The following is a 12,275-nucleotide window of genomic DNA, read 5'->3' as shown; positions in this document are numbered from 1 at the left end:
TTAAATTTTTTTATATCTGGGCTTTCTAGCCTTAACTAAGACACTTCAAGGATGTCACACCTTTTGCTTTTTTCCCTATACAAGTAGTCCTATAAATCACCCTTATTTTTTATTTATAGATCATTTGCTCTTATGGTCATTGGCAAGGTTCTATGAAATTTTTGTATTCCTTTTAATGGGTCTTTTTAAACATTTATATAGATACCAGTGGAATGGAAGAACAGGAAAAGGAAAAGAGACGTCTAGTGATAGAGAAATTCCAGAAAGCACCTTTTGAAGAAATAGCAGCACAGTGTGAATCCAAAGTAAGTGAACACATGGTGAAGGGGGCGGGGGGTGGACTTTGACTTTGTGGACACTGTCCTGGTAATTGGTAGGTAGATTCCAGGCTTCAGGCAGATCAACAGAATCCACAAGGTAGTGGATTTGATAGGGACTGAAAGCTGAAGACATAGCTGTGAAGCCTAAATAATTTTTTTGTGTAATGTCAGCTGATGGGAATGGCAGATCCCAAATGTTAACGATTGTTATTGCTTTGAAACTGTTTTTGCAGTGGTTTTCAATGATTTTGCTGTAGGTATTTTGTGTGGCTATCGATTTTGTTTTTACCAGTGAGACTAGGAAAGGAATAAAAGAAACTTTACATTAAATTCCAGTGTATGAGACAGATAAAACCAAAACATTAAAGCATTCTGTACCATCAGTTTAATAGTTAGAGTTATGCTTTGTCCTTTAAATCACACTTGTATTATTACATATGGGTATTTGGAAAATAATAGATCCATTCTTAACATTTTTTTTTTTCTCCTTTGTAGGCAAATTTCCTTCATGACAGACTTGCTCAAATATTGGAACTCACCATACGGTAAGAGTTTTGATACTACAAGAGCAATAAAGCAACAAAATAGAAACCATTAGATCCCTATAAATTTGTGGCTTTTTAAGTAATTGTGCTTTTCATTTAGGGTAAACACAAGATCATACAGGTCTCTGTCTCAGTGGTTTTTCTGTTTACTGGATTGTCTGATACCATTTCTTGTCCAGGGGGCTTGTAGCTTTTCTACCTTTCCTTTTTAGACCATTTATTCCTTTAAAATGGTCCTATAAGGACATTTGAGTAATTGGAAGACTCTTATTCTAATGATATGTTTAAAAAGGTAATTTCTCAGATTTAACCATTGTGACCTATAAAAACTACAGTTTTATATGGTTCAACCTCATAGTTCTTTCCAGGGCAATAATGATTCTACCTATGCAGATGGCTCACTTGAATTATTAAATTTGACTTGAGTTTTCCTAAGTCATGTCTATTTGTGTCCTGTTATTAGTTATAGTCGGCCCTCCATATCCGCAGGTTCTGCATTCGCAAATTCAACCAACTGTGGATCAAAAATATTTGGGGAAAAAAAAATTCCCAGAAAGTTCCAAAACGTAAAACTTGAATTTGCTGCATGCTGACAACTATTTACATAGCATTTACATTGTATTAGATATTATAAATAATCTAGATACGATGTAAAGTATAAGGGAGGATGTGTGTAGGTCATATGCCAGTAGTGCTCCATTTTATATAAGGGACTTGAGCATCCAAGGATTTTGGTCTGTGTGGAGGGTCCAGGAACCAGTCCCCTGTGGATATCATTGAACGATTGTATCTTATGCTCCAAAAACATAAGGTATCTAATATCGGTTTTTCTGTGTCTATTGGTTGTTAAGTAATGAAGCACATGACAGAGGGAGAGAAAAACTCCAGGTTCCACCTAAGGAAAGAACCTCTGCATATTCTTATATTGACTTCAGTGTGGAGACTGGTCTGTGTATAATGTGGCACAGTAAAGGAGCCGTAGACAGAAATTGTGCTTCTGAAATTTTTTTTTACATTGCCGTATCTTTTATATTTTCAACTTGATTAACTAAATCTGTTTTGCTTCAAACCCTGTATGTATCCTTATAAACAGAATAAACAGGTAGATGCTCGAGGTCAGTTGCTTTTTTTCCCCCAGCCTTTTTTCTGCCTTCATACGCAAAGCATGTTTTCATCACTTTAACATCTTATTCTAGGCATTTACCACCATACTGCCCCGCCCCCGACTAAGTTGAGAATCACTCATTTATAAAAGTTCAGAACAGAGAATCAGACTAAAATATGCAATATACTCTATTAGATTCAGAGAAAATTGCTGGGTGCGGGCATTTACGCACAACCTAAAAGTTGAGAGTTAAGTTTTATTTGGGGACCTTGCTGAGGACTATAGCCCGGGAGACAGCCTCTCAGGTAGCTCTGGGGAACTGCCCGGAAGAGGTAAGGGAGGAGCCAGGATATATAGGAGTTTTTGGCTGGAAAAAACCATGTAGTCAAACATCAAAAGATCACTGCTAATCACAAAGAGCAGACATCTGAGGTTGATGATTTTAGTGCTTTTCTATGCATGGGAAGGTGCAAGGATCTGGGTTCATTGAAATTATTCCTTAGATATGCATCTTAACTGTTTAGGGCCAGTATCCAAAGAACAGGATGCTCCCTGTTTTTCTCCATCCTGAATTCCCCTCAGGGCGCACCATTGTAGGCGACTGCAGTGGCTGATGGCTTGATCTTGCAGAACTGGAATGGCAGGCAACACTCCCTGTCCACAGCTTCTTTGATGCCTGTTAATTGTAACAGTAAATATCTGCTGCTTTATATCTGTCGTTTTTACTAATCCTCCCCACAGTCCTGAAAAGTTAGGTAGATCCTTTCCCCCCCACCCCAGGTAAAGACACTGAGGCTTAGAGAAGTAAAGTAACTAGCTGAAGTTTATCCAGCTAGTGAGTGGAAATAATCAAAATTCAAATCCATAACTCATGTTCTTAAAAGAAATGTTGCTAGAGACCACCATGTTACATTTAATCACACTATCATAACTATATGGATTTAATATTTTAGAATAAGTATTATGACTAATTCGGTTTCATTGGTACTGCAACTACTAATAATAATTTGTATTTATTAAGCCTTACTGCTAATAGTTATTTACTGAACACTTATCGTGTTCTAGGCACTGTGCTAAGTGCATTCTTTCATTTAGTGTTTACAACAGATTTTAAAAAGATGTAGTGATTATTTTTACTTTACAAATGTAGAAACAGATGCACGTAGAAGTTTGGTAATTTATCCAAGGTCACCTAGTTAGGAAGTAGTAGTTTTGGGTACCTTACATGATACAGAGAAATGAAATAGACTTCTTAGTGTACCTTCAGGGTTTTCAGTTTCTATTTGATATATTTCCTCTTGTTAATTTGCCTCATTCTAACTACCAGATAGAGAAAAGAGTTTGTATGCTTGAGAAAAGAAACAAAATAAGCAATATTATATCTCAGTTTCCATTGTTCCTTCATTCACTTTGACCTTAGTACAATAAGAAAAAAATTACAAGGAATGCAGAGGAGCAGGAAAATACAGAAAAAGAATAAGCAGCCCCACAGATGATTGATCCAATTATTGGAATTAGTAGACAATGACCTTAAAAGAACACACACACATATCAAAGAATTTAAAGGAAAAAATATGTATATTTTAGGAGAGAAATGGAAAGTCTAAAAAAGAACCAAATTGTAGTTCAAGAACTGAATGTTATGATATCTGAAAGAAAAAAATGTCATTGGATGGGCTTAATAGTATATTGGACATTATAGAAGAATTCGCATATATTGCTCATAGGAGTATAAATTGGTACAATTTGCAAAACTTCGGCAGTATCTTATAAAGTTAAACATATACCTGCTCTTGATCCTGTAATCCCATATCTCAGTATTTGCCCAGAGAAATGAAAACTTAGATTCACAAAAAGACATGTACATGAATGTTTTAGCAGCTTTTTTCGTAATTACCAGATGCCCATCAACAGGAGAATGGAGAGAGAGTAGACAAATAGTGGTACTCTTACAATAATGAAATACTATTCAGCAGTAAAAAGGAACACATTTTGGGGGTAAATTTTAAAAAATGCATTGAGCAAAAGAAATCAAACATAAACGAGTATAGCTTGTATGGACCATTCCTATAGGCTGTATAGACCATGTGAAATTCAAGAACAAGTGACACTAACCTTCAGTGACAGCGATCAGAACATAGTTACTGTTGGATGTGGGTGTATGTGTATGGGTATGTGGGAGTAGGGAGAAATTGGTTGAGGACACAAAGGACCTTTTTTGAATGATGAAAGTGTCAGTATCTTTATCTATGGTAGAGATAAGAATGAAGTAATGAATTGAGGGAAGAACATTGGTATCATGTGACAAAAGATCAGTCTCTGAAACTGATAAAAGAAAAATATCTGAGTAGAAATACAGGCAGTAGACTCAAATAGACAATTCATTTTAAAAGAAACGCAGAATGGATACAAATCTACAAAGGTATATAGCATTAGTAGTAACCCGAAATGTGAAAATAAAAGAAAGAATGAATTCTCTTTTGCCTGCCAGAGTGCCAAAGATTAAAATGACAAGAAAGAATGATTATACCCAATATTTATAATGGTGTAAGAGGATGGCTACACTCAGATGTTGAAAGTATGAATTGCCAGTATTATGGCAATGTGTACCAGTCTCAAAAATGTAAATACACTTTGATGCAGAAATTCTGTGTGTAAGACTATAAACCAAGGAGACAGGATAAAATTATGTATAAAAATAGACCTAGGGGCTTCCCTGGTGGCGCAGTGGTTGAGAGTCCGCCTGCTGATGCAGGGGACACGGGTTCGTGCCCCGGTCCGGGAAGATCCCACATGCCGCGGAACAGCTGGGCCCATGAGCCATGGCCGCTGAGCCTGCGCATCCGGAGCCTGTGCTCTGCAACGGGAGAGGCCACAACAGTGAGAAGCCCGCATACTGCAAAAAAAAAAAAAAAAAAAAGACCTGTCAGCATTATTTATGATAATGAAAAATGAACCTACGTCTGTCCATTGAAGTAAATCAATTATAATATATCTATATATTGAAGTACCATGCAGTGGTCATCAAAAGAAGTTAATATATGTATATATAAGATTTTTTACTAGTGAAACAAAGCAAGCTTACATGAGTGGGTATAGCATAATCCCACTGTAAAAATTATATATACATATATTCAGAGGAGAATGTCTAGTGCAGACTTAAAAACAGCTTGGTACCACTGTGATCTATGTGCCATGCCACCTTGTAGCTGGCCCGCAATTCCGTCACACTGATCCCTGCGATGAAGGAGCCTCACTCTGCTGCTGGCAGGTAGTAGCGAGAGTGCTCCGTGAAGTGAACAGCTTTGCAATGCACCTGTTGACGATGCCTCGCTCTTTTACAGCCCTCCTCCCAGTCCATCAGGAACACTGACCATTACTTCTGGGCACGCCCAATACCAGTCTGTCCCGGTCTACGAGATGAAGTTTCCAGATCTGTGTGTGTACTGAGTGGCTCACGAAGACCTCAGCATAAAGCCTAAAAATCAGGGCCAAGCTGAGTTTTCAGGGTTTACTTAATGTGTGTTAACATACTTCGTGAAAATTATGATGGAATTTATCTTTAACCGAATGCTTGGCATATCAGATTAGATATTTTGCAGCTATATTATATGATTTAGAGTACTTTTGAAGATAGGTTTATGCCATGTTAATTTCTTTTTAGGTTCCCGATGGCTTTTAAAATTGAACGTATATTGGTCTCACATTAATTGTTAAATAGTATATTTAAAAATTTTCACAAACATGTAATTTAAAAAAAAATTAAGCCTTCAGAGGGTTGAAGATGTATCAAGTGTCTACTGTATTTCTTAGACATCTACGCAACTGCTTAAAATTAGAATTGCTGTTGTTTTTCTTTATCTGCGAAAGCAAAAACATACAAATATATTCCTATCCTGGAGCAGCAGAACTGTTCTGTGGCTCTTGGTCCCCATGTTCTAGATGTCGTGGTGCGCATCCCTCTGTTCGTTCGCTGTAACGGTATGTGACAGTCATTCCTCCCCTTGTTTGTGGAGATGACATTTACTGAGTAATATTCCTAGAATATGACCCTAAAATCTCCGACTTTAAAGTGTCTAGTTCTTGTAATACCGTGTTTTCTGCCAAAAGTTTGACCGTTCTACTTGAGAGTCTCAGAGCTTGCTCTTGGAGTACTGAACTGTGCAATATTTTTTACATCATTAGATGTATTAGTTTACAGACTATGCTTTGAAATTATAGTAGTATTTTGCTGTGGCTCCATTAATTAAATGAGCTATATATTTAGTATAGGAAGAAAAGACATTTAAAACATCTACTAGTTCACCTGTGAAGAGTGTGTACATTTTGATTTCTGTTGAGAGCATATTAATTTACATTTTAATATTGTGCAGTTTTTAAATCCTTATAGTCAAAAAAGGCCCCGAATGGACTTTCAGTTTGTAAGATTTGAACTGCAACTTGTATGCATCTCTGTTTAGGATTTGTGATATTACATTTGAAAAGAGTGCCTATGGGTTTAGCAATCAAGTGTGCTATAGATCGTCAATTTAAGCTTGTATTGATTTAAGCTACCAAGATTACATGTGCTGACAGACTTACAGTGTTCTTAAAATTGTGTACATTTTAGTGAATTCCATCACATGGCAAAAATGAACAATTTTCTTTGCAACTCATAAAATTCTTTTTGGACATTTTAATAAAATAATCTGTTTATAATTCTACTACCTTTTCAGATTTGATTCCCTTTTACATAAAACAATATACATATCAAAGATTGTAACCCAAAAAATAATTGCATTTTTAGCTTTAGATTTTGTTTGAAAAATTGCAGTGAAGAAAGGCATGTTATTACTTGGTGTTTACAATTATTTGGGCACCTTTAGTAGAAACAAAAAAGTGAGGAAGTAATAATAGAACAAGCATACTCAAAATTTTTTTGAATATTTAAACCAAAGTACAGCATCTTGAAACATCTTGCAGAAGATCCTAGTCTTTTTAAACCTATCAAATGATACTCAAACATCCTGGGTGGTTTACTCACTGTTGATAACAAGACATTGTTTTCCAAGTGATAGTGCAGTCACCACTTGGGGGGTTAAATGGCCCCCATTGCAGCTGTCACTGTAACTTTACCTCTTGACGAGGTAAAATGTTTCACCATTTAATAGGCCAAGTTTTACGTTTTTTTAATTTCCCTTTTTTTCTGTATTTTTAAAGAAAGATTGTGTAAAAATCTAAGCAGGGGGACATGCAAAAACAATCATCATCCACTTGGATGTCATTTTCTAGATTAACACTGTGTGCTTTTGTATGAAAAAATATATATAATTTAATAGTAGAAGAAAAGAAGATATATATTCATTTGCACTCATGCAAAACAAACTTTGCTCTACAGACTTTCATGCTTCTCTGTGATTTAAAAATGCATGTACAGCATGTAAAGGAAAACCATTTCAGTTCATGTTTATCACACCTCTTGGTCTGTTTTGTAAACTGTAGATTTGGGTTTTGTGGGATTTTTTTCCTGTTGTAGTTGTTTTTAAATCACAGTAGACTTCTGTATATCCTAGATTACTGAACTGGTCTTGTTAACAACGATTCCCAAGAAATGAGGGGTCTTTTCTTAGGCTTTCTGTCCCTTCCAGGAGATTGCAGGAGATCCTGCACGTCATAGGTATGCCTACTATATTACGGCCAGTTTGGATACTGAAAGTTTAGGATGTGTTGAAGTTCACTGCATTGCTATATTTTTGTAGATATTTAAAACTCTTAATAAAAACTGTTAATCATTCTCTCTTTGCTATATACTGTTGCTTATATCATTCATTTTTTCCCTTGACATTGAATAGTTAACATTGAAATGTTCCTCCTATACTTGTGTTGTCTTTGCTTATATAGTCATTGGAGTTAACCTAAACACACACACACTTCCTTAATACTTCTGAACTCATTATCTTTTAGAATCATAATACTGTACTTAACCAGCAGTTAACTTCCCCTTCCTCTCAATATCTCTTTTCTTCCTTTCTGAAAATGGTACTGATTTGTTTTATTCATGCCAATATATGTACTAAATGTAATGAATTGAGTTTTTTGAAATGTAACAGTTCACTGTGCAATTCATATATAAGCAATAAAACAAAATCAAATTACTTCTGTATACGTACATTTTTGTAATAGCCATTGCATTTATTAAATTAAACGTATTCACTATTTTGCTTTAGTTAAAAATGAAGAACTTCAGTGAAAATCAAGCCGCCAAACGGATTCATCCTCACATACATTGGAAGAATCAGAACCATAACTGCAGTCGTGGTAAGATACAAGCTAAGATTAAGCTCTTAGTGTGTGCCTGTGAAAGCACGGTTTCCACCTTTGCATTAGTCTTACTGTTTGTATTTTCAACCCTACCCCTTTGCTGTGTAAGTTACATGAAGCCTCTCTCTAAAACGATAGCTCCTCTCTAGTACCCTCTGCCACCTGGTCTGCTCTCCTGCCGCTGGCAGGAAAGCCCACCATAGCCAGATGGGCTTCGGGGACTTCCTTTAGCAGTTTGGCAAAGCAACGAGGAGCACGGGCTCTGGCTTCAGACCCCACCCTGCCACTCCTGGCCGTAGCCTTAGGCAGTGACGGAACTTTGAGCTTTGAAGTATGTAAAATGAGGAGAGTATGTTCTGCCCTCAGAGGTCCTCTGTTGAGGGGTAGATGAATCACTTAGAAGAGGTTCCTCGTGTCATGCCTGCGTGGCACAGACTAGACACTGAGTCAGTGTTTGTCATTAGTAATCCTTGAGTTCACCATGCATAGCGTCTTAAGCAACCTGGGCAGCTGTCTCAGTTCTGCAGTCTTAGGCCAGTCATTCCAGTTTTCTGAACCTGTTTTCTTTAGGTGTAAAATGAGCAGCCTGTGTGATACACTCTCTCATGCGTTTTCCTTTCAGCTGTAATTCGTTGCGTCCTGTTCTCTCATCTGATACATAAGTTCACATGATTGAAAAAGCAGAGCCAGTGTGTAGCATCGAGCCCTGCCTCTTAGTTTTGCTATATTACATTCGCCTTGTACTTACACTTCGAGTCACAGGCAGACTTGGGAAGCCAGTAACTTAGCCTAGGTTCTCCCAAAGCAGAGCCGAAGACAAAGGCTTCCATGTAGGAATTGCTCTGGGAAGTGATTCCAGGGAACCCCAGCAAGGGACCGGACCAGTGAAGTGCCATGAGAAAAAGCTCATTAAGAGGGTTTATTTATGAATTACCAGCACCATAGGCGACTGGAGATCCATCCTACTGGACAGCCTGAGGAGTCCCATGAAATCATCTCAGAACTGTCCACCCAGGTGAGGAAAGCTGGGGAAGCGTGTATGCTCCGCTTCTGTTCTTCATGGTCAAGGGTGGCCCTGTTGACATTAACTGCCCCGCGTTTTTGGATTGTGTGTGCTTGAGTGCTGGGCAGTTTCCCAAGGCGTGCCATGCCTTTTTCTCAGAGAAGTCCTGTGTCGCATGCACGAAGGGTAGAAGTGCAGAAGGCAGGCGTTGTCAGATTCCACCCCCGTGCATGAGGCGGGTGGAAGCCTGTGTGGAACCGGTTATCACGGCAGGATCTGGAGTAAGGTAGGGTTGGATGATGTGAAGTCAGGCAAAAGATACCCAGTATAGCACCACCTAGTGTGGTATTTAAGGACAAGATTAAATCTAGGAGCATCAGATTTATAATTTCATGTTTCCACCATCTTAGTTAAATGAGTCAAGGGAGAGATTTTTTAAAGATGGGAGACTTTAGGGCATGTTTGCATGCTGATTAGAATGATATAGAAGAAGAGAGGGATGAATTGATATAGAATAAAAAGGAAATGTTTGCAGGAATCAAGCCCTGGAAAAGGCAATAGGGGGGTACTGTACCCAGAGCGTAGGTGGAGGGGTTGACCTTTGACATGGATAAGGAACACTTTTTTCATTGAAACAGGAAGGAAGACAAAGACCGCCGGTAATTTTGTAGCTTTGGTGGCAAGAAGATCAGGACATTCCCACGGGAAAACTTCAGTTTTCTCAATGGAGTATTAGGTGAGGTCATTGTAGCCATGTGCCTTGCATTTCTGCATGTCTTGTGAACAGAGACACTATCTTTATTCTGGATTATCTTTTTTAAGGATATAGTACATCCTACAGACTTGGAACACAGAGATGGCATCTCCCTTTGGAGCCAAGGACAGACATGCTTCTTGTCCTGTATAATACAGATGATCTCTTTTCTGGGGTAAAAGGCAGGCTTGTGGCCAATAAATAAATATTTTAGGTTCCCTGTGTAATGAAACCCACCCTGTGTGTAGGTGTTACCTGACCCTCTTTGCATTGGCCCAGGGCTTGAGGAACCAGCATAAATTATCATACTCAGGCTACTGCCATTACTGTAAGTAATAAAGTCCTTTGTCTCTGACCCAAGCATCTCGTATCTTCTGCCAGCATCCATGAAATGCAGACCAACTTGTTAAGTTACAAATAAGGTAACATCTCAGACCCTTCCGCTCTGGACAGTTCTCAGCTGAGAGCAAGGGGAGGTGTGGAAGGTTTGAGGAGAGGAGGAAAGGGACCAAACAGTTGTCTTGGAGAGCAGAAAACTCAGCTTACTAAGAAAAGGTTGAGCGTCCATTTGAGGTTTCTGTGGTCATGAGCTTCAAGTGAAGTGGGTCAGGTCAGTTGCTTTTGTCCTTCAGCAACATTCAGCTGCCTCAGGTGAAGGTGTGGAGAAGGCAGGCAGTCACCATACGTGTGGGCAGCCTAGCACGGTGCCGGCCATGGGAAGCGGACACTTAGCACACACCTGCTGGGTTAAAGGAGGGGAGTGCCATTAGTGGCCCGCCTCGCCATGACCGCTGTAGTGCCTGCAGGCTGATTGCCAGACACTCTCACCTGCATTTCTTTGCCTAAAGGCTTCCTCAGCCTCCAGAGCCTCCGGCCGCCAGGTGCAGCAGGCAGGAGACATCGCCCTCCATGGGAGTAAAGACTGATCTGATAGAAGGTCGTCTGTCTCCTCTCGCAGCGGGTGTGTGTGTGCGCACGCGCGCGCATGTGCTATGCGTATTCTACTTCCAGGGGCAACTGCCTTGGTAACGCAGCTTTCACTGGCTACCGTTCCTCTGCCGTCTTATCCCTTTGTTCTCCCCTCAGCGTTTCCTGCACTTTTCAAATAAACCACTTGCTCTCAAGTCCTTGTCTAAGGGTCCGCTTCTGGGAGGACCCAAATTTCAGCTGTTACTTAAAAGGTCACATTATTCAAAAGATTCCAACGTGAGGGACTTCTCTGGCAGTCCAGTGGTTAAGACTCCACGCTCCCACTGCGGGGGGTACGGGTTAGATCCCTGGTTGGGAAACTAAGATCCCACGTGCCACGCAAAAAAAAAAAAAAAAAGATTCCAATGTGTTGGATTCATCAAAAGGTGCTCATCAGGTGATTTCCCTGGAAGGTAGGGAAGGGTATCCGCTGCTGGCTTGGCACCACGACCTTTTGATTTCTTAAGGTTTTCAATTCTTTAACGTCAGGATAGTTCCACACCATGAGAAGGTCACAAACACGAACTCTTCAGAGGCTCTGCTTTCCCGCCTGTCTGAGGAGCAGGCAGGGACCCTGTATCGTCTCACTGCAGGACACGTGATTTATGGGAACAGAGAACCAAGGTTGTGATGTGAACTATAGTTCGTGTCCTTATGAAATATTGAAGGCGATTCCAGAAGCACATTGCCTTTTTGCCTGATGCACAGTAAAATCTCAATAACTATCAGATGGGTGGATGGATGGATGGATGGATGGAGGGATATAATTTCCATTTTTTTGTAATTCCTATTATATTTGTCTGTGTCTGAGTGGGCATTGGCATCCCCCAAACGTCCAGCCACTGGGATAAACCCTATCATTCTTTTTTAATCAATTTAATATTGCCAGACCCAAGACAGGGTTACCAGTGACTCTTCATGGAGGTGGCTGAGGCCATTCTCTTAGTAACATACCGCAAGAGCTGTCATCTCAGTCCTTGGCATATGTCTTTGGTGGGTTATTGGTGACCCATAGGTGGTCTCATAAGATTGATTAAATATACTCCCTTCTGTATTTTTGTAATAGAAGATTGTGATTTCAGTGATTGGGGAGTGAAGATATCTTTTCCCCCTCCGTTCCTCTGCCATCTCACCTTTGCCATCTATTCATGTACCAGCATCTTCAAAACCAAACCAGACAAAGAAACGTTGATGGGAATATTTATTGAGCCCCTACAGTGCACTCCAGGAAACATATAACCACCCCCTCGTTTGCCTTCTCCAAAGACACATTTGGATG

The 12,275-nt window shown here is 39.5% G+C and overlaps 1 protein-coding gene across 6 annotated transcripts in view; it reads left to right on the top strand.

Annotated features, from left to right (window-relative positions):
- EFR3A (EFR3 homolog A) overlaps nucleotides 1-12,275 on the top strand; it is a 181,217-nt gene that overhangs the window by 88,155 nt on the left and 80,787 nt on the right. For 3 of the 6 annotated variants that reach the window (XR_013824491.1, XR_013824492.1, XR_013824493.1), the window contains exons 21-23: nucleotides 202-305; nucleotides 816-865; nucleotides 8,177-8,267. Coding sequence is in view for 3 of the 6 variants with exons in the window: in XM_079901357.1 (XP_079757483.1) it covers nucleotides 202-305; nucleotides 816-865; nucleotides 5,315-5,420 (260 nt within the window). In the remaining 3 variants the exon portion in view is untranslated. Of the gene's footprint in view, nucleotides 1-201; nucleotides 306-815; nucleotides 866-5,314; nucleotides 8,069-8,176; nucleotides 11,164-12,275 lie in introns of those variants that run through there. The other 3 variants (XM_079901357.1, XM_079901359.1, XM_079901358.1) reach the window with 2 other exon arrangements.

The sequence above is a fragment of the Stenella coeruleoalba genome (assembly GCF_951394435.1).
Source record: "Stenella coeruleoalba genome assembly, chromosome: 17".
In the NCBI taxonomy this organism is placed as follows: Eukaryota; Metazoa; Chordata; class Mammalia; order Artiodactyla; family Delphinidae; genus Stenella; species Stenella coeruleoalba.
This window is presented reverse-complemented; position numbering and strand designations above follow the sequence as displayed.